This window comes from Clytia hemisphaerica, unplaced genomic scaffold (genome assembly GCF_902728285.1).
Source record: "Clytia hemisphaerica strain Z4C2 unplaced genomic scaffold, Clytia hemisphaerica genome assembly, whole genome shotgun sequence".
NCBI classification, from domain to species: domain Eukaryota; kingdom Metazoa; phylum Cnidaria; class Hydrozoa; order Leptothecata; family Clytiidae; genus Clytia; species Clytia hemisphaerica.
In genome coordinates, this window is record NW_027103900.1 from 464,967 (window position 1) to 485,834 (window position 20,868).

Below are 20,868 nucleotides of genomic sequence, written 5' to 3' on the forward strand. Positions count from 1 at the left end.
TACACAGTCTGTGTACAACTCAGTAGCGTGGTGGGTCGACTAAACCTGGCTCCCCACGCAATTTTCGAAGATTTTGATTTTGGCGCCCCCTATGAAAAGTATATTTAAATATTTTTCAAAAAATAACGATCGAAGTGAGCACGAAAATTCTAGGGCATTTTCTCTCTTTTTGGCCGAAAACTGCCATATCTAAGGTGTAAAAGAGCAAAGGGGCGCCGAAATTAGAAATTAGAGGCGTCTTTTTCAACCCTTTGTATTTCGGCGCCCCTTTGAAAAACCTCCGCTAAAAAACCTCACCACGCTGCAACTTTCAATCCCATTCCTTTTACGTTAATTGATTTAGTCTGTACACAGACCTACTATCTACGGCTCATATCAAAATTCATTGCCCTACTACAAAAATTAGTTCCGCGAAATTTAATTGTTACTAATAAAAATCCTCAAAAACCTCTAGGAATATGAAAGAATTTCGGCAAAAATGGGTGTCAACCGCGAAACCGCGAAAATGAGTTCCGTAAAATGCGTTCCCTTAAGGTAACAATGTAGAGAATGAGTGTTGTGAGGTTGTTCAATGATTTGATATAAGTTTCTTCTGTTAAAAAACCATTTCAAAATGTGGCGTGAGCTACCCTCACAACCTTCTCTGATTAAATGAAAATTTCCACAGCTTTTATAGCATATCAACATGTCAAAATATCTAACAATGTCATTAGGGAATACAATCATACAAAAGAAATAAGAGGGATTTCTAGATAAGCTAGAAATCCCTAATGACTAGATAAATTACAAACAAATTCTTGTAAGTCATTTGGGAATTAATACGTGTATCAAATAAACTATTCATTTTAAATGTAAACAAAATTCCGCATGTCATTTGGGAAAATGACGTCAGTTCAGCAGCAATTAAACACAAAGAAAAGCTCCTTTGGTGGAGCGTGCGTCGAAGTCAGTAATAACACAAGATGTTTTACAATATACCCCTCCCCTTAACGAACGTTGGGAAGTTCAAGTCTGTAGATCTTCGAAGCGGGTCGGAGGTATGTACCAGCATTCGTCTTTACATACGCCATTCGAATTCGATTGTCTCGTCCGGGTATTGTTTCCACAATAATACCAAGTGGCCATTGTCCTCTTGGTGCATCCATGTGCAGGAGGACCATATCACCAACTTGCAGGTTTCTCCTTTCTTCGACCCATTTGCCTCTTGTTGTCAGTGTTGGGAGATATTCAGATCTCCATCTATTCCAGAAGTGTTCTAAGCACATCTGAATGTGCTTCCATCGTTTGCGATAGCATTTTGTTATGTCCAAATCTTTGTCTGTATTGAGTAGGACTTCTGCGTTGTTGAATCCTTTTAGCAGGTGGTTCGGTGTTAGTGCCTCTAAGTCTTTAGGATCTTCACTGATTGGAGTTAGTGGACGACTGTTCACGATATTTTCCACTTCAGTTATGAATGTCATAAGTTGAAATTCGGTTAATATTAGATTCTTCAAGGTGAATTTCATGCTTGTTTTGACGGTTCGAACTAGTCGTTCCCAGGCTCCACCCATGTGTGGCGCCGATGGAGGGTTGAATTGCCATTCAATCTCCCTGAGTGAACAAAATTCCCCAATCTTGTGCTGGTTCAATTTTCTTAGTTCTTCTTTGAGCTCGTTTACCGCACCTTTAAAGTTTGAGCCACAATCCGAGAGCAGCTTCCTTGGTTTCTGTCTGCGACTGATGAAGCGTTGGAGTGCGTTTAAAAAATCGTCAGTTTCCATACTTTCTACAACTTCAAGATGGACGCATCGGACCGTCATGCATGTAAATAGTGAAACCCAGCGCTTCAGACGTTTGCGACCTTGTTTAACGAGAATTGGTCCAAAGAAATCCACACCAGTATTGGTGAATGGTGGTTGGTTGAGTTGCATTCTGCTGTTAGGTAAGTCAGCCATCATTGGAATCTCAGGTTTGTTTTTAAATCTTTGACATTCCACGCATGCTTTGATGACTGTTTTGATTACTTGCCTTCCACATAATATCCAATATTTCTGTCTAACTTCGGATAAGGTTTGATTTACACCACTGTGACCATTCTCTTTGTGATATTTCTCAGCAATAAGTGACGCAACATGTCCTTTGGGGATAACAATTTGATGTTTTGCTTCAAATGAGACAGGGGCATTCTTAAGTCTACCGCCGATTCTCAAGATGCCATTTTTGTCCAGGAATGGTTTGAATTGATAGAGTTTGCTCTCCTTTTCAACTTCCTGTTTCTTTGTAAGGTCATCAATTTCTTCATCGAATTCTGATAGCTGAACATCCTTGATGACGATAATTGTTGCAGCTTTGATTTCTTCTGGTGTTAGGTAAGGTTTTCCTTTGTCACGTTTCTTCTTGGAATTCTCACGTTTCCTTTTAGCTTCTGCTCGAAGGTTACTGGTATAACGAAGAACCCAAGCCATGTAACGTATAATCTTGTTAAAGTTTGAGTAATCTGTGTAAGGTAACCAGGTTGAATTGTCCTGTCTAATCATTGAAATGAAGGTTTTTCTGATTTCGGTATCACCAGGGTCGATTTCTTCAATTTTCTTGTCCTTCCAAGTTGATTCGTCTGCCATTAAGAATGATGGTCCTTTGAGCCAACTTCGTTTTTTGTTTCCATGAAGTAGTTCTTCTACGCTGAAGACTCCTCTTGTGGTAATGTCACCAGGATTTTCTTCACCATTAACGTGATGCCATTGTGTAGGTTGTGTCACTTCTCGAATTTCTGAGACTCTGTTTGCTACGAAGGTCTTGAAACGATTCCTTTCATTTGTTATGTATTGGAGGGTCAGTGTCGAGTCACTCCAAAAATGACTGTCCTCGATTGGCAAGTCAATTTCTTTGATGATTAATCTGTATAATCGTACTGCAATTGTTGCTGCACTTAATTCCAATCTTGGTAGGGGAACTTGTTTTGTTGGTGCAACTCTTCCTTTGGCTGATACAAAGCTAACGCTGATCGGTTCTGTGGTTGTTCTGAGATAAGCAACTGCACCATAGGCGTTTTCTGATGCATCGCCAAAGATATGTAGTTGAATCTTGGATGATATTGGAATGTTGTAGCATCTCTCCAACTTGAACATGTCGATAGTGGATAGGCCAGATTGCCATTTGTTCCACTTTCTTTGAATTTCGTAGTTGACTGGTTCATCCCAATTTGTGCCATCTTTCCATACATCTTGTAGTATCATCTTTGCAGTAGTGGTGAAAGGTGAAAGAAACCCCAGTGGGTCATACAGTGAGCTAACAACGCTAAGGATTCCTCTCTTGGTTGAAGAAGCGTTCACAATGTTTGGCAGGAATGTTAGCACATCTTCTTTGGTATTCCAAGTGATGCCAAGTGCTTTAGTAGAATGATTTTGTCCATCTTCCATCTGAATGTTTACTGAAGGTGATATCAATTCTTCTGGTACATTCTTGAGTAGTTCTGGGTCGTTGCTAACGAATTTGGTTAAGCGATTTCCGCCCAGCTTTGTGATGTCGATAACTTCTTTGATAAGTTGTTGACCAGTTTCGATGTTTTCTGTAGATTTTAATAGGTCATCCACATAGAACGATCGTAAGATTGTTTCAATGGTGCTTGGGTCGAAGTCTCCTAAGTGATCCCTTGCACACCTTTTAGAGCATAGTTGGCACACGTTGGTGAGCATGTTGCACCCATGATATGAACCAACATTTGGTAGGTGTCTGGTTGATCAGGTGAGTCAATATCTTCTTTCCAAAGGAACCTCAATGATTGTGTGTCCTCTTGGTTGACTTTCACTTGATTGAACATTCCTTCAATGTCTGCGGAAAATGCAAAGTGGTGTGTTCTGAATCTCATTAGTACTCCAAGCATATTGTTAAGCAGATCTGGTCCAGTGTATAGAGCATCGTTTAAGCTTGTTCCTTGAAACTTTGCAGCTGCATCAAACACAAGACGAATTTTGCCTGGTTTGTTTGGGTTGAAGACGCCATAATGCGGCAGATACCATGTTCTTGGGTGTGCGGTAGCTGCCTCTTCTGACGTCATCTTTCTTGCATAACCAATCTCAAGATATTTGGTCATACTTTGGTCGTAAAGCTTTCGAAGGTTTGGTTCTCTTCTCAGCTTGTTTTGAAGTTGATGGAATCTTTTCTCGGCCACAGTACGGTTGTTTGAAAGTGTTACATCTTTCTTCCAAAGCATTGGTACTTGATACTTTCCATCAGCGAGAACAGTTTCCGATTCCAGCTTTTCGTGACACCGTTTATCCTCTATCGATAGGGCTTCGTCACGGTCTGATGGGTTTGTAATAAAGTCTTGATCCCATATTCTTTGTACACAGTGATGGAGATCAGCTTCTGGTTCGATAACAATTCTGTTCATTGATACCGTCTCTGGTTGTCCACTGGCACCGAAGAGGGTCCATCCAAAGATTGTTTTGATAGCCAGTGGTTCGGAATTTTCTCCTTCCTTGACTTCCAAGGGTATGTGGACGGATGGAACGTTTGCTCCTATGAGAATTCCAATTTCTTCATAAAGAGCATTGTGTAGTTTTATGCCTTTCTCCTCCTTCATCTTTTTCATCATTGTTGAAGGATATTGCTGCTTTGGCATGTGGAAGCTTGATTTTGGCACAATATAGCAGTGGTCAATGTTGACACCGATTCCATCGTCTCTGTTTTCGACACGCATTGACGTTTCTTTGACTTTAGTTTTTGTCCCAATGTCATTGATTGTTGTTATGGTGATCTTCTTGTCCTTTTTCTTCAGTTTGAGTTTCTTGGCAACGTCATCTCTGACCAAAGTGCTTTGACTACCTGTGTCCAAAAGTGCGTAGGTAGTGATAGATGAAGAATCCAGTCCTTGAAGCTTTACTGGAACGACCGATAGATACACTGTACCAGATGGTTCAACAACTTGAGTGTTTCCTGAGAATGATTCTTTTACATGTTCAGTGAAGTATTCATGTAGCGTGGTATGATGACGTTCATCGCAACCAGCGTTAAAACAATTGTTCTTTGATTTGCATTTTGAAGTAAAGTGATCCTTCTTCAAGCAGTTGTAGCAAAGATTCAACTTCTTTGCCATTTCAAAGCGTTCTGGTTGATCCAGTGATACGTATTTTGGACATTTGTGAATTTGATGCTCATCCTTGCATAAGTAGCATTTGTTGCTTGACTTGTTGTCTTTGAATTTTGTTTTTGTTCCTTGTTGTCCTGTTGGTTTTCCATCTCCAATTTTGCCAGACCAATTTGATCGATGGCCATTGTCATGTGATTGATTTTGCTTCCCTTGTCCTTGTCCATTTCTTAAGTCTCTATGATCTTTGCGGTCCTGTGATCCTTTCTATCGTCATTCTTTCTTGGTAGATAAGAGTCTTTGGATGCAAGAATCCTTTCTTGAAGCCAGGCTTCCAAGTGGGTGAGATTTGGTTCACAGGATCTTCTCAGGGTAAGACAATAATCAGCCCATTTATGTAGCAGGTACTGCGGAAGTTTGGTGCAGGCTTGTCGAAGGATGTCTGTGCTGTATAGGTCGGAAACATAGTTTAGTTTTCGTAGCGTCACCAGGCAATCACTTAGTGTGTAGTAGAACTCGGTGAGCGAAGTTTGATCTCTGTTGCCAATTGGTTTGTAGTCGACAATCTTTGTGATGACGGACTCTGCAATTCTTGATCGTTGACCAAACATGTACTTTATTCTTCTGAGTGCGAGGACGTAGCCTTCATGGTCATTTCTGAAGCCTTGGATCGACCTCTTGACTTCCCCTCGTACAGCTTGATGTAGATAGATGCATTTCTGAAGCGTGGTCAAATATCCTTGGTTGTGGACAAGATCTCTAAAACTGGTTATGAATTCTACGTAGCTTGATGGAGTGCCATCAAACCATGGTATTCTGATCCTTGGTAGACCTTGCTGTACAAACCATGTGGCGAGTGTATCTTCCATTTTATTACCAGCCAGTTGATACGGTGGTTTGTTGATGTCGAGCTCATCTATCCATGCATCGACCTTGTTAGAGTTGGTTGGTATAGATGAGTGATCTGTAGTTGTTTGATTCTTCGGTACTGCATCCTTTGCCGCATGTTCTTTTGGGGTGCTGATAATCTGGAAAGGTGATGGATCCACTCTGCTACGTTGTGGTTGAACATACGTCGATTTGTCGAATGCATTGGAAAATGTTGTGCAAGTAGGAGCTATGGTAGTCACGAATGGATTAACCATAGTTGTTAGTGGCAATGTTGGATTGGATTGAAATCCTGGCGCAGCTACGTTTAGTGTGCTTGCTGGTAGTGTTGTGATTGGAGCCAAATTTTCAAGCTCCTTGGTGATTTCCTTTTGTGCTTCGTCCATTCGGAGGAATTTCCCAAGTAGCCAATCTGATCCACCAGCTTCCGAAGGGGGATTATCTTTTAGCAGTTCAAGATAATCGTCGATCTTGGATTTAATGTTGTCGGTTTGAAACTTCATGTCATCCATCCATCCTTCTGTATCATCACCAAGATCTTCAAGTTTTTGGTTGATGACGTGAGCTTCTTCCAAAACAAGAATCATCGAGTCGTACAATGAGCGAATTCTGGTACGACTGCCATTCATCTTCATAATTTCCTCAATCAAGTTGATTCGTTTGGTTATTGAGCCTTTCTTTCCACCTCGTTTTCTGCGAAGACTCGCTATCTTCAGATCCACAGACATCTGGTCTCCAGTTTCACTAGTGACAGACATCGTTTGGTGATTGAATGTGAGCAGTTGATTTTGTCAGCGACGATCGAAGTTGAAAGTGTGAATGGAGCCTAACCAACAAGCTCTCTGTTGATGTGTTGACTTGACAGCTAGAGTCGAAGCAGTTGTACCGACGTGCAAGCAGCGGTCTGTACCAAGGTAACGTAAGCTTGACTCGAACTGAAAACACCAGATTGTTTCCAGTTGTTGACTTGACAGCTCGAAGTTGAAAGTGTGAATAGAGCCTAACCAACAAGCTCTCTGTTGATGTGTTGACTTGACAGCTAGAGTCGAAGCAGTTGTACCGACGTGCAAGCAGCGGTCTGTACCAAGGTAACGTTAGCTTGACTCGAACTGAAAACACCAGATTGTTTCCAGTTGTTGACTTGACAGCTCAAAGTTGAGGTGTGAACAGAGCCTTGCCAATAAGCTCAGTTGAGGTTGACGACTTGACGTGGATAGGCAGCGTCGAAGCAGTTGAGTTGACGACGTGACTTTTGATAGACAGCGTCGAAGCAGATGAGTTGACGACGTGACGTTTGACAGACAGCGTCGAAGCAGTTGAGTTGAACACTTCACAAAACAAGTTGAAAGTGTGAACAGAGCCTTACCAATGAAGCTCAGTTGAGGTTGACGACGTGACGTTTGATAGACAGCGTCGAAGCAGTTGAGTTGACGACGTGACGTTTGACAGACAGCGTCGAAGCAGTTGAGTTGAACACTTCACAAAACAAGTTGAAAGTGTGAACAGAGCCTTACCAACGAAGCTCAGTTGAGGTTGACGACGTGATGTTTGATAGACAGCGTCGAAGCAGTTGAGTTGACGACGTGACGTTTGATAGACAGCGTCGAAGCAGATGAGTTGAACACTTCACAAAACAAAGTTGAAAGTGTGAAAAGAGCCTTACCAATGAAGCTCAGTTGAGGTTGACGACGTGACGTTTGATAGACAGCGTCGAAGCAGTTGAGTTGACGACGTGACGTTTGACAGACAGCGTCGAAGCAGTTGAGTTGAACACTTCACAAAACAAGTTGAAAGTGTGAACAGAGCCTTACCAACGAAGCTCAGTTGAGGTTGACGACGTGATGTTTGATAGACAGCGTCGAAGCAGTTGAGTTGAGGACGTGACGTTTGACAGACAGCGTCGAAGCAGTTGAGTTGAACACTTCACAAAGTAAGTTGAAAGTGTGAACAGAGCCTTACCAACGAAGCTCAGTTGAGGTTGACGACGTGACGTTTGATAGACAGCGTCGAAGCAGTTGAGTTGACGACGTGACGTTTGATAGACAGCGTCGAAGCAGATGAGTTGAACACTTCACAAACAAAGTTAAAGTGTGAAAAGAGCCTTACCAACGAAGCTCAGTTGAGTTGACGACGTGACGTGGATAGACAGCGTCGAAGCAGTTGATTTGACGACGTGACTTTTGATAGACAGCGTCGAAGCAGTTGATTTGACGACGTGACTTTTGATAGACAGCGTCGAAGCAGTTGATTTGACGACGTGACTTTTGATAGACAGCGTCGAAGCAGTTGATTTGACGACGTGACGTGTGATAGACAGCGTCGAAGCAGATGAACACTTCACGAAACAAAGTTAAAGTGTGAAAAGAGCCTTACCAATAAAGCTCAGTTGAGGTTGACGACGTGACGTGGATGGACAGCGTCGAAGCAGTTGAGTTGACGACGTGACGTTTGATAGACAGCGTCGAAGCAGATGAGTTGAACACTTCACAAACAAAGTTAAAGTGTGAAAAGAGCCTTACCAACGAAGCTCAGTTGAGTTGACGACGTGACGTGGATAGACAGCGTCGAAGCAGTTGATTTGACGACGTGACTTTTGATAGACAGCGTCGAAGCAGTTGATTTGACGACGTGACTTTTGATAGACAGCGTCGAAGCAGTTGATTTGACGACGTGACGTGTGATAGACAGCGTCGAAGCAGATGAACACTTCACGAAACAAAGTTAAAGTGTGAAAAGAGCCTTACCAATAAAGCTCAGTTGAGGTTGACGACGTGACGTGGATAGACAGCGTCGAAGCAGTTGAGTTGACGACGTGACGTTTGATAGACAGCGTCGAAGCAGTTGAGTTGAAGCAGTTGTACCGACGTGCAAGCAGCGGTCTGTACCAAGGTAGCGTGGCTTGACTCAAAATGAAAACACCAGGTTGTCCTCAGTCGCAAAACTTGAAGTAGACTTCAAAGAAATTTGGATGTAGATAGAGTCTTACTGTTGCAATCGAAGTCTTTGCAGATGGAGTCGAAGCAGTTGTACCGACGTGCAAGCAGCGGTCTGTACCAAGGTAGCGTGGCTTGACTCGAACTGGAAACACCAGGTTGTCCTCAGTCGCAAAACTTGAAGCAGACTTCAAAGGAATTTGGATGTAGATAGAGTCTTACTGTTGCAATCGAAGTCTTTGCAGATGGAGTCGAAGCAGTTGTACCGACGTGCAAGCAGCGGTCTGTACCAAGGTAGCGTGGCTTGACTCGAACTGGAAACACCAGGTTGTCCTCAGTCGCAAAACTTGAAGCAGACTTCAAAGGAATTTGGATGTAGATAGAGTCTTACTGTTGCAATCGAAGTCTTTGCAGATAGAATCAAAGCAGTTGTACCGACGTGCAAGCAGCGGTCTGTACCAAGGTAGCGTGGCTTGACTCAAATCCAACCAATCTCCGTTGACCAAACCAGCAATCACCTCAATCCACCAGCCAGCAATCCCCTCGATCCACCAGCCAGCAATCCCCTCGATCCACCAGCCAGCAATCTCCGTTGATCCAAACACCAGATAACACCGTTGATCCAACAACCAGATCTCCTTTGATCCAAACCAAGAGTCGAAGCAGTTGTCCCGACGTGCAAGCAGCGGTCTGGACCAAGGTAACGTGGCTTGACTCGAACCAACCAAAGAATAAGAAATATGATCTTACTCTTTAACAAGAAGCAGCATTCTTCTTTCATCATTATGCAGCTACTAATTTTGAAATCTTTATGTAGAGAATGAGTGTTGTGAGGTTGTTCAATGATTTGATATAAGTTTCTTCTGTTAAAAAACCATTTCAAAATGTGGCGTGAGCTACCCTCACAACCTTCTCTGATTAAATGAAAATTTCCACAGCTTTTATAGCATATCAACATGTCAAAATATCTAACAATGTCATTAGGGAATACAATCATACAAAAGAAATAAGGGCATACAGGAAAACTGGGAGGCGGGAGGCGGGAGGCTGAACCGGGAGCCGGGAGTCGGGAGGCTGAAATCGAAAGTGGGAGGCGGGAGGCGGGAGGCTGAAAACGAAAGTGGGAGGCGGGAGGCTAAAATCGAAAGTGGGAGGCGGGAGGCTAAAATCGAAAGTGGGAGGCGGGAGGCTCAAAACGAAAGTGGGAGGCGGGAGGCTGAAAACAAAAGTGGGAGGCGGGAGGCTGAAAACAAAAGTGAGAGGCTCAATTATAAGGCCACGCACAAACGTTTTTGGTCAAGGGATAGGTAACAAAGAGCTGAGAAAAATCAGATCATTTATTTTTTATAAACACACACATCCACCAAAAAAAATATTTCAAATAGTATGTTTTGAAACCAAGTGTTTTCTCCGTTCTCTTTTTTTGGTCAGCCCGCTGAGCTTTCAAATCGGCTCTTTCCATCATCATCCGTTTCCGTTCAAAAAAAGTGTTTCCCCGATTTACGTTTTCGGCAAAACATTCCCGAACGGATTTCTAGAACCTAGCATCGCTTATGGTTAGCGCTAAGCAAGTATTAGTTGTTATTCTGATCGGAATACTCTCAAATGATTACGGACAAAATAACAATGAAAATCCTGCCGATTGTTTTGTATGCGCGAATGAAAATGTTTTACGCAATTACATTACGTCATTTTTTATTACTTTTTATGGTAATATAAATACATTTGTTTTCGCGTCACAGACACTGTCAATTAGCTCAGTCGGTAGAGCATCAGATTCAAGATCAGACGCTCCAGGGTTCGCTTCCCCCACACGTATTTTTTTTTCTTTTCTAAACTAATCTATCCACAGGGATCAAAAATATTTCAGACCTAATCAAAAATATTGATTTTTCAAGCACGGAGGACGAGAAATTTATCTTTTTAAATAGCAGATCTTGTTGTTGTCCTTTAATCTTTTGATACTTTTGATACAATTCATCCAAAATCTGTCTTTGAATCACAAAGTTCCAATACACTTTCCTCGAGAAATACATGGGGGGGATATTGGCAAAAAGGGGTACGGATGCTCCGGGGGGGGGGGGGAATCGAAAATCGCCCCTTTGAGAGACAAAATTTTGATGATTTTGGGACCCTTTGAGAGATTTTTTCCCTAAATTTAGTTTAAAAGTCTGTACTAGACGGACACGGTCCTCCGCCTACTTTGAAGTGTTAAAAATTGGTTGGCTAGTCAGACAGGCTAATAACGTTTTTTCTGAAACACATCTTCTTTTGACACTTTTTGGCGGACAAAATCGGTTCGGAAAAACTGGAGCAACCTTCGATTGCCTTATCGGACTTTTTAGCCCCGGGGGGGGGGGCACTCATATGATCTGGCCTACGTCATGTGCCGCGCTTAAGGGTGGGGTTTTTCAGCATCCCAAAATGGACTGTAAGGGTGTGTTTCTGTGAGATTGCACTGCAAGGGTCGAATTTTAAAAAAAATTCAAAATAATTGTTAAAAAGAAAGGTTTATACTTCTGGTTTGTTTGAAAAAGCTTCTATTGTCTGATAATTACAGCTGACAAGAATAATTTTCCCAGTTTTTCTTTGAAACAGAAAATTTCCCAAGCTTTTTCTTTCACGCAGATTTACAGCTGAGAAATATAGTGCACTATAAGGGTTGGGTAAATCAAGAGAAAATGCACTGAAAGGGTACCTTTTCAGGCATATTGAACTGCACTGTAAGGGTACGATTTTGAAAAGCAGATTTTGCGCGGCACATACCGTCGTTTCGAAATCGAGTGGCACCCCCCGGGTTTTTAGCTGTTGGACTAGAACATGTCAGATGCATGACTTTTGAAGACTCCTCCCCCCAGTTTGTGAAATCATCATTCTGAGCAGTTTTCCAAGAGAAAAATAAATAAAATCTGTATTTCCAATTAAATAAGACAGGCTATGAATTTTCGCATAGGAAATTGATTTTCTGTGTGTTTCTCAAGGGAATAATAATCTTCTTTTTCAAAAAGAAAAATTCAACTAATGATTGCTCAAGGAATTTCAGTTATTTTGTATTTTTTTCAAGGGAAATACCTTTTCTTTCATAAGAAAATCAATAAAGTGCTGTGATTTTCCTTGGAGAATACGACAGAAATGATTTCCTTTGGAAATTAGCTATAGGGAACAATTGATTTTCCTTGAAAAATACGTGAAAATTGATTTTCCTGGGAAAGAACAGAACAAAGGATTTTCTTTGGAAAATACGCAACAACTAATTTTCCTCAGAAAATACGGACCAGTGATTTTCCTTGGAAAATACGATCTAGTGATCTTCCTTGGAAAATACGCAATAACTAATTTTCCTTGGAAAATACGCAACAACTAATTTTCCTTGGAAAATAGGCAACAACTAATTTTCCTTGGAAAATACGCAACAGCTATTTTCCTCAGAAAATACGGACCAGTGATTTTCCTTGGAAAATACGGTCTAGTGATCTTCCTTGGAAAATACGCAATAAGTAAATTTCTTTGGAAAATACGCAACAACTAATTTTCCTTGGAAAATACGCAACAACTATTTTCCTCAGAAAATACGGACCAGTGATTTTCCTTGGAAAATACGGTCTAGTGATCTTCCTTGGAAAATACGCAATAACTAATTTTCCTTGGAAAATACGCAACAACTTATTTTCCTTGGAAAATACGCAACAACTTATTTTCCTTGGAAAATACGCAACAACTATTTTCCTCAGAAAATACGTGATTTTCCTTGGAAAATACGGTCTAATGATCTTCCTTGGAAAATACGCAATAACTAAATTTCCTTGGAAAATACGCGATAACTAATTTTCCTTGGAAAATAAGGGACAACTAGTTTTCCTTGAATTAATTATTTTAATCTTCTTATCTTCTAATCTTTCTTATCATTTGTACCTTCCAGCACAGCTGGTTTATTTCCTTTAATCCTAGGAAGCGTTTCTCTTTATAAAAATAATTTTACATAAAAATATAGCATGCTTTTGTTTCGAAACTGCTGATGCAAGATTTAATTACAGAAAAATATAACATGATAGATTTCGAGTGTTATATATATTTAGTGCAATCGGCTCTTGCATGTTGGAAATAATCGAGTGGATAAGTCGATGAAACAGCAACTTAAGGGTAATGATTATAGAGAATTTAAATCCTATACGGGTGCGACGAAAATTGTGTTATTTTGTCTGTTTTGTCAACATTGATCAAACTTTTTCTGGTTTTATGAGCTCTTATTGATATTTTTGAAAATTTCCGTTAAAATTTTAAGAAACAAAAATTGGGGGGGGGCAGTCAGGCAAATTGACCGACGCCGCGACGGGTATCTGCGGCGGTTTAGGTTATCTGATATTCCGATGGCGTATTGGCGGCCGCCCACGCTAAAGCTCTAAAGGAGCGGACCAATATAAAATATACCGGACATTTAGAGCAAAGCGTGTCGTAGCATATTTCCACATCTGGTACCAGATAACGGTTAAGGGTATGTTTTTCAATTTATCAGAAATGCACTGTAAGGGCGGTGGACTTTTGATAAATGCACTGTAAGGGTGCGATTCTAAAAGCCAATTTTTTTGCCGCACATACTGTCATTTGGTAACCCCCCCCCCCCCGGAGTGTCACCTCAGCTCAATGCAGTTTGATTCAAGTACAGTATTTCAAAATGGATCAGGTTGATTAGCGGGTGGAGAGTCAAGAGTCAAGAGTTATGACTTTCCCTTGTCTTGAAAATCCAATGTTCCAAAACTCTCAACTAAAAAAATGCTAAAAAATCGGCTTTCGTCTTTTTTTATTAGATCTTATAAACACTTTTTTCAGAACCACGATGTTGAAAAGAAAAGCAAATCTGACTGAATATGCTGCCAAAAAAGTGATTGACAGGTCTAGAAAATGATTGACAGGCCCGGGTTAGATATTTCCGTGAGCAATCTCGTTATATTTATCAAAAAGTAATATACTTGTGGAAAGCCCAATTATTCTACTTTTTCGAATGCTGTGTCATGGAATTTTTTTAATAATTAAATAGAACGGGGTTTCCTCTGATGTAAACAAACCTATCGAGTCCTATCCTGAAAATTGACATTGAGCGTAGAAAAAAAAGACAAATGAAAGTATTTTCCTTTTTATTCATATTTCCAATAATTAAAGACTGACTTGAAAACACCAAGACTGAAATGTAGCTAGATGATTAGAACGCCTTGCGACTTAGAATTTTTTTTCAAAACTGAAAATTTGACCCCGGCTCGAACTACCAAAGTCTCATAACTATGTTTCTGAGTCCGGCACGCTAGCAATGTACTATCGAGCCGATAAAAAACTGTGCAATTCAAAAATGGTTTTAAAAAACATTACTGCATATACGGGTGAACTGACCTCTTGGACACCATGGGCTAGGCTAACTGTTTAGATCAATTACATACTCCAGGCTCCGTAAGGATCCTTATTATAATTGAAAAAGCGTATAATAACAAACGATACGGAACTCGTGAGAGTGCTTTTTAAACCGTTGTCTTTGTTTATCTTCACAAGATTTTGTTTATCTTTGCAACTTAGTTCTCGCTTTCGGCCTTTCGTCTATTCGTTTTCAGCCTATATCACCTTCGATTTCAGCCTCCCGACTCCCACCTCCCGCCTCCCAGCTTTCGTTTTCAGCCTCCCGCCTCCCACTTTCGTTTTAAGCCTCCCGCCTCCCACTTTCGTTTTGAGCCTCCCGCCTCCCACTTTCGATTTCAGCCTCCCGCCTCCCACTTTCGATTTTAGCCTCCCGCCTCCCACTTTCGTTTTCAGCCTCCCGCCTCCCACTTTCGATTTCAGCCTCCCGACTCCCGGCTCCCGGTTCAGCCTCCCGCCTCCCGGCTCCCAGTTTTCCTGTATGCCGAAATAAGAGGGATTTCTAGATAAGCTAGAAATCCCTAATGACTAGATAAATTACAAACAAATTCTTGTAAGTCATTTGGGAATTAATACGTGTATCAAATAAACTATTCATTTTAAATGTAAACAAAATTCCGCATGTCATTTGGGAAAATGACGTCAGTTCAGCAGCAATTAAACACAAAGAAAAGCTCCTTTGGTGGAGCGTGCGTCGAAGTCAGTAATAACACAAGTTGTTTTACAATAACAATGGCTGCTTGTCATCATCAATCTCGTTAATATCACATGATTGCTCCCCGTCTTCAGCTACAGTATCAATTTGGTGCGATGGCGCAGATGGTGGGGGCAATGGTGGTGCTGGTGGTTGTCCTGGCATGGGTGGTGGCGGTGGTTCTAACATGGGTGATGGTCCTAACATTGATGGTGGTGGTCCTAACATGGGCGGTGGTGGTTGTCCTAGCATGGGTGGTGGTGGTGGTCCTAACATGGGCGGTGGTGGTTGTCCTAGCATGGGTGGTGGTGGTGGTCCTAAGATGGGCGGTGATTTCGGCATGGGTTGCACGCAGCTAACTTCGACCTGAGCTTGTGTTTCGCTCTGTGAAATAGGAGTAAGTGAAACAACTTTTTCGATATCAAAGCTGGCCGTTTTGGTGCAACAAAAGAACAAACACCGGTATGGCCAGGAGAAACCGATAAAAGCGACGCAACCAAAACAAAGCCAATCCATCCAAAATGGCATCCCTTTTTGTGGATCATAATACAAAATATGATCCTGGAAGCCTGATATTTCATAATCAGTCCAGAATTCAAATTTATCATCTCTATGCTTGTTTCTCTCGACAAAAGCGTCTTGCTGGGTGCGAAATGCTCTTTCAGTGACCTCATTGGCAAAGAGAATCTTTTTTGTCAGCTTTACTCTGACCACCTCGCCATAAGATTTGGGAATGTTACTTTTATCGGATACATCTTGCCAGTAGTTAAACGGGAAAACATCATGTCCTTCCCAACTTATCACTTTCTTAGAGGTGGTTTGAGTTACATATTGAGTATTGCCATTACTGTCTTGTCGAGCGACCACTCTGCTTTCAGATTCGATGTGGGAGGCCTGTGCCACTGTTACCACGTTAGGTCTTCGTTGAACAAGACCTTGAATATAGTGCATCAGATCTTCAACATTGAATTTGAATCTTAAGTATCCCATCATATTTGAGTAACACCAAGATTCAATGAGTACGAAAACATAACCAAAACATGCTAAAGGAATAGCAACAACAAACACATTGTAGATCGTATATTCCCCATAATCACCAATTGACGTGTAACTGTAGATGACAATGAATACTAAAGATGCCACCATTGCTAAAAAGAAATTAAAAATCGATTTTATCTTCTTCAAGTTGTTTATATTCTGTTGAGTACAGTAATTTAGATATGAGCCCTCCGGCGAATGCATTCGGGATAGTCCTACCCACGAAGGAGTGGGAATCGCGGTGCTGACAGACACTGAGACTTGACAGACGCGAGCTATCAAGCCATGGCGTATACCATGATACTCGAACGACACTGGAAGAGCGGTGCTCACGCGAGGTCAAACCTTATGAGTGTCATGGCACGTCACAATGTCTATCTAATCTCGTATCAGAGTAATGGTACCCAATTCCTCTCACATGGCTTCCTTTTCATTAGGGCGAAGGTATATTCAATTGCCAAGTGAGACATGTAGAGACACGGTGGGTATCGAACTCAGGCCTCCCAGGCGGGAATCAAGGATGATAACCACAGTACAGTAATTTAGGGCTTTATATAGTGAGTTTATACGTATGCTGTTATTAACTGCGACATAGAAGGTTTTGATTTGTCTCTCTTGATTTGAGATAAGGGCATAGGTATCAAAAAAGGGAGCAATTGTGATGTATACCACTCGAAAGGTTAGGTATTGGAGCGTCAGAAGAATGATAGTAGACCTTTTTTAAGTTTCATTACCAAGATTTCTGACCCCCTAAGTAAAAGCAGTTGGATCTTCAAAATGAATATTTTCAAAAAAGAATGGCCTGAAAAAGGGTCATATCTTAACAAATACATAACGTATCACTTTGAAAATTTGCAAGAGTGAAGTAAATATGTCGAATATTATTCGAGAAAATTTTTGAGTTGATCACATGACTTAAGTGAATTTTACAGACCAGATTAGCAGAACATTTTGAAAAAATTACTTTGTTTTTTTTAACTGCAAACTGCATATTAGGGGGTCAAATATGGTTCTGCTACCTTGCTAGCAACACTATGAAACCCTCCAAATACTATTTGAACTAAACCAGCGCCCTAGGGGAAATACCTTTATAATATCTATTTTACAGACCAGAATAGTGATTTTTAAGAAATTCATTATACAATTATGTCAATAATAGTGATTTTTAAGAAATTCATTATACAATTATGTCAATTACATAGTCATGGTACAAGAGGTACTTTAACTAGGTAATCAATTCTATCTGTCAATCGCATTATGTGTATTCTACAGACCGAAAAAATCAACTTTTTCTAAAAACTAGCTGATTTTTTCACAAAATTGACACATATTCTGATTTACTCCACTCAAATTTTACTGGTTCTTAACCCTTTAAGTGGCAATGTTGTATATATCAGACATGAGCTATGTAGGAGGGCGAAGCTATCCTATGATGCCTAGTTTTAGTTAAAAATCGTAATTTTTGGTCTAACTCGTAGAAATTGGAATGGGCTTCATGGTCAAGCAAAAAAAAATCAAAAGTGAGTCTTTCTAGAGAGATTTTAAACCTTTAAAGCCAAAAAGTCAAAAAAAAGGACAAAAATTCACTTTTTTAAGATTTTGACCGTTTTTTAACCACTTAAAGGGTTAATATAAAAAAGTGTATCAAACTTACCTATGTAATAATACAAAGACAGTATACTTGCAATTTTCATACGGTCTTTCAAACATTTTCTTTGGTAGCAAGAATAGCAGAGGTAGATCATGAACGGGAAAACTATGAATGACAGCACAGGAACTAATACAGTTATAGCCGTACTCAAATCGTCGTCGTCGTCGATGTTGAATTTACTGTCCGGTGGTTGATCGTTGTCGTATTTGTTAGCCATACCTTTCTACGTCCTTCTGCTTTACTGCAAGAAGCCTAGTCTGAATCGTTGACTTCTATAGATAAACTTCCCATATAGAATATAAGAAACTTTTTTCGCTAGAGGATGAGCAGAAGCCTACAAGAAGCCATGTGTGTTATCTCATTTAAATTTGTCTCAGCGCGTTTCAGTAAAGAGACTCTTACATTAATTTAGTTTTTTGTACTTTTTTTTCTAGGAATTTCTTATTGTTGAGTGTTGATGATTTTGTTTGACGTTAACGAGCTCCCTTTTTAAGCACGATTGTCATGGTATCGTTATCATCAAAACATTCAAAATCCGTTTATTTGTTATCAATTCACTGCGTTTGCACGTTTTTTTTTAAAATAAAAACAAACTATATAAGAACATATGGCTTCGATGGCCGAAGTGCTATGAGCAAGCTAAGAACAATTTAAGGCTTCGAGGGCTCTAAAGCACCAAAATTCTTAGAAAAATGGACAAAAATACTAACAAAATAATGAAAATAAGAACATGTTAAGAACGTTTTTAGGCTTAAAACTCCAAAAGTTCAGAGCATCCAAACTGAAGGCTTGATGTTGGATGTTCTAATAAAAAAATGTGTAAAAATACACGGCCTCACTTGGACTGAAGTGTTTCTCTATTCTTACACATTTTTTTTCACGCAAGAACATCTCAGTTTTTAAGTATTCGGATATGCTCTTAACTTTTTGAGTCTAAAGTCTGAAAATGTTCTTCTTTTCACCATTTTGCTATATTTTTGTGCGATTTCATAAGAAATTTGTTTACCTGTTGACCAGCCAATTGCTCCAGGATTAGATATCATCATCATGCCGTCAGGAGGAAATGTGCCAGAGTTTCAGCCTCAACTCCTCTACTCTGTCGATGACACACCGAGGCTGCCCGTCTGCGCGAGCTCGTGATGATGGTTGTAGCCAAAACTATTTGGGTTGGTTGCGAGGTTTTATTCGTCTAACAAAAAGTCTTGTCATTATGTTTCAACCAAAAGCAGAAGAAATATTCTTCGGACTTTTCTGTATCTCATTGTTTAAAGCTCGTGGTCCACTTAGCTTTTTTTGGTCGCCGAACGATGGGCATGGCTCGATTATTGCATAAATTAAATAAATTAAGCCTTCAAGGCTTGTCGCATTGAACGGCGTGAGCTTTTTTGAAAGTTGAAAAATTTCAACTTTGTGTGCAAAGCTGTGCGTCTCGAAGTAGCCAATCAGCAAGATAAGGTAAACATACTGATTGTGTGTTCATTTTCATCATGTACAATTGTTTTTGTTCCGCAACTTTTCATTAATTTTCAATGGAAGTATAAAAGCGCTCAGCGACCAAAACGCTCGAGCTGTGCGCGTCGTTGGGCGAACAAAAAAGCTAAGTGGACCACGAGCTTAAAGCTTTAACTTCTCGCTGATTGGCTACTTCAAAAAGAACAATAAAAGAGACGCACAGCTTTGCACACAAAGTTGAAATCTTCCAACTTTCAAAAAAGCTCACTCCGTTCAATGCAACAAGCCTTGAAGGCTTAATTTATTTAATTTATGCAATAATCGAGTCGTGCGCATTGTTCGGCGACCAAAAAAGGTTAAGTTGACCATGAGTTTTAGTGTTCTGGTGTCTTTTGTTAATATTTACCAGGATACAACGTATCTACTTTGTTTAATATAATATCTCTTTTGTTTTTGTTCCGTATTTTATTTCCATAATGGCAGATTAGCTGCGCGGAACATTCTAGTTAATATAAGCACGATTTTTAGCATAGATGCTAATGTCTCAAGTTTCTGTCTAAATCCACCTCGATCGAATATGAATTCAACATCTTTTGCATTCATCCTCAAACTGTGCCCGATGAAGCCTCTCGCACCAATCTCAATAGTGATGCATTCGACATTTATTCCTTCTACCCGGTATTGGTCTACAAGATATTCGTAACGTTTCATATTGCGTTCGTGTGCGTTTTCAATTTATTGTCCTCCCAGGTGATGATCAGGTCAGATCACAGTGGTGAGTCTATAAATGGAAGGGAAAGGTCTCCATCAAGATCTGATTGCATTTTCCATTTTCCTTCCCACTCGTCTTTAAAGCAAACTATCCATACCGGTCAGGCTTGATGTAGTTCCTTCGGCCCTGTCTAACGATGAGGATGCGTTCCCTTACGGTTTCTGCTGGAGGGGCCGAACTGAAGTTTTTACAAGATAATTCACTAATTGGTCATTTGAAGTGGTAGAGATGAGGCGTTCTTTAGAAAAAGTAACAAAATTGTTTTATTACTGGTTAACGACCAACCAAATCAAATGAGAGCTTGTAAAAACTCCAGCTTACCGTGCTCGAGACCAAGATGTCCATATGTTGAAGATGCCTATCGTTTCATCAGCTCCTGTCTCTGCTTTCCATTTACTAAATGTCTTAACTTCTGGAGGGTCGTTGCGTATTTCATGGTCCCAAGATTCCCAGAGCATTAGGACAGCTTTAGGATATTTGAACTCCTCTAAAATTGCAGCTATCGATAGTTGTAAACTGCCTGTTTTATTGTAGATAGCAAACGTGTTGATCATTTTCGGCAGACCTAACAATTTACGATATACACATTGCATCTCATTTCCATCTTTATGAAATTTGTTTCTTATGAGGTAACAGTTGATTTCAAGATCATCTCCATCACGAGGAACACCACTGATATTGAGCACCCTGCACCTTCAAGACGTGTCCATTCTGTTGTGAATGATCCAGTGAAAAACGCATCGGAAAGTTGTCACAATAATACTTGGGTACCATAATCGTACCTCCTCCGAAATCCAGAAGTGTTCCATCACATGTTGCAGAAGTTTGTGAGAGACTGATCCGTAAGGTAGAAACTTTACCATCCGAGCTGCTAGTATTCCTAGGTATATCTTCCCATGAATATTCAGGATTGAAATGGGACGAAATTGGGAAATGTTCTCTGCATGCTCTTGCTTTGGTAGATATATTCCT

At 40.4% G+C, this 20,868-nt stretch overlaps 2 protein-coding genes across 2 annotated transcripts; both read right to left on the bottom strand.

Moving 5' to 3' along the window:
• Positions 1–986: 986 nt before the first annotated feature.
• On the bottom strand, positions 987–5,077 carry LOC136808762 (uncharacterized). The gene is made up of 2 exons (XM_067065300.1): positions 3,640–5,077; positions 987–3,547 (listed from the first exon to the last, which is right to left on the bottom strand). The coding sequence occupies exons 1-2, from the start codon at positions 5,075–5,077 to the stop codon at positions 987–989; spliced, it is 3,999 nt and encodes a 1,332-aa protein (XP_066921401.1).
• Positions 5,078–15,010: 9,933 nt separating this feature from the next.
• On the bottom strand, positions 15,011–18,060 carry LOC136808763 (uncharacterized). The gene is made up of 2 exons (XM_067065301.1): positions 17,676–18,060; positions 15,011–16,131 (listed from the first exon to the last, which is right to left on the bottom strand). Exons 1-2 carry the CDS (start codon positions 17,887–17,889, stop codon positions 15,011–15,013), a joined length of 1,335 nt encoding a protein of 444 aa, XP_066921402.1. The 5' UTR covers positions 17,890–18,060.
• Positions 18,061–20,868: the final 2,808 nt, after the last annotated feature.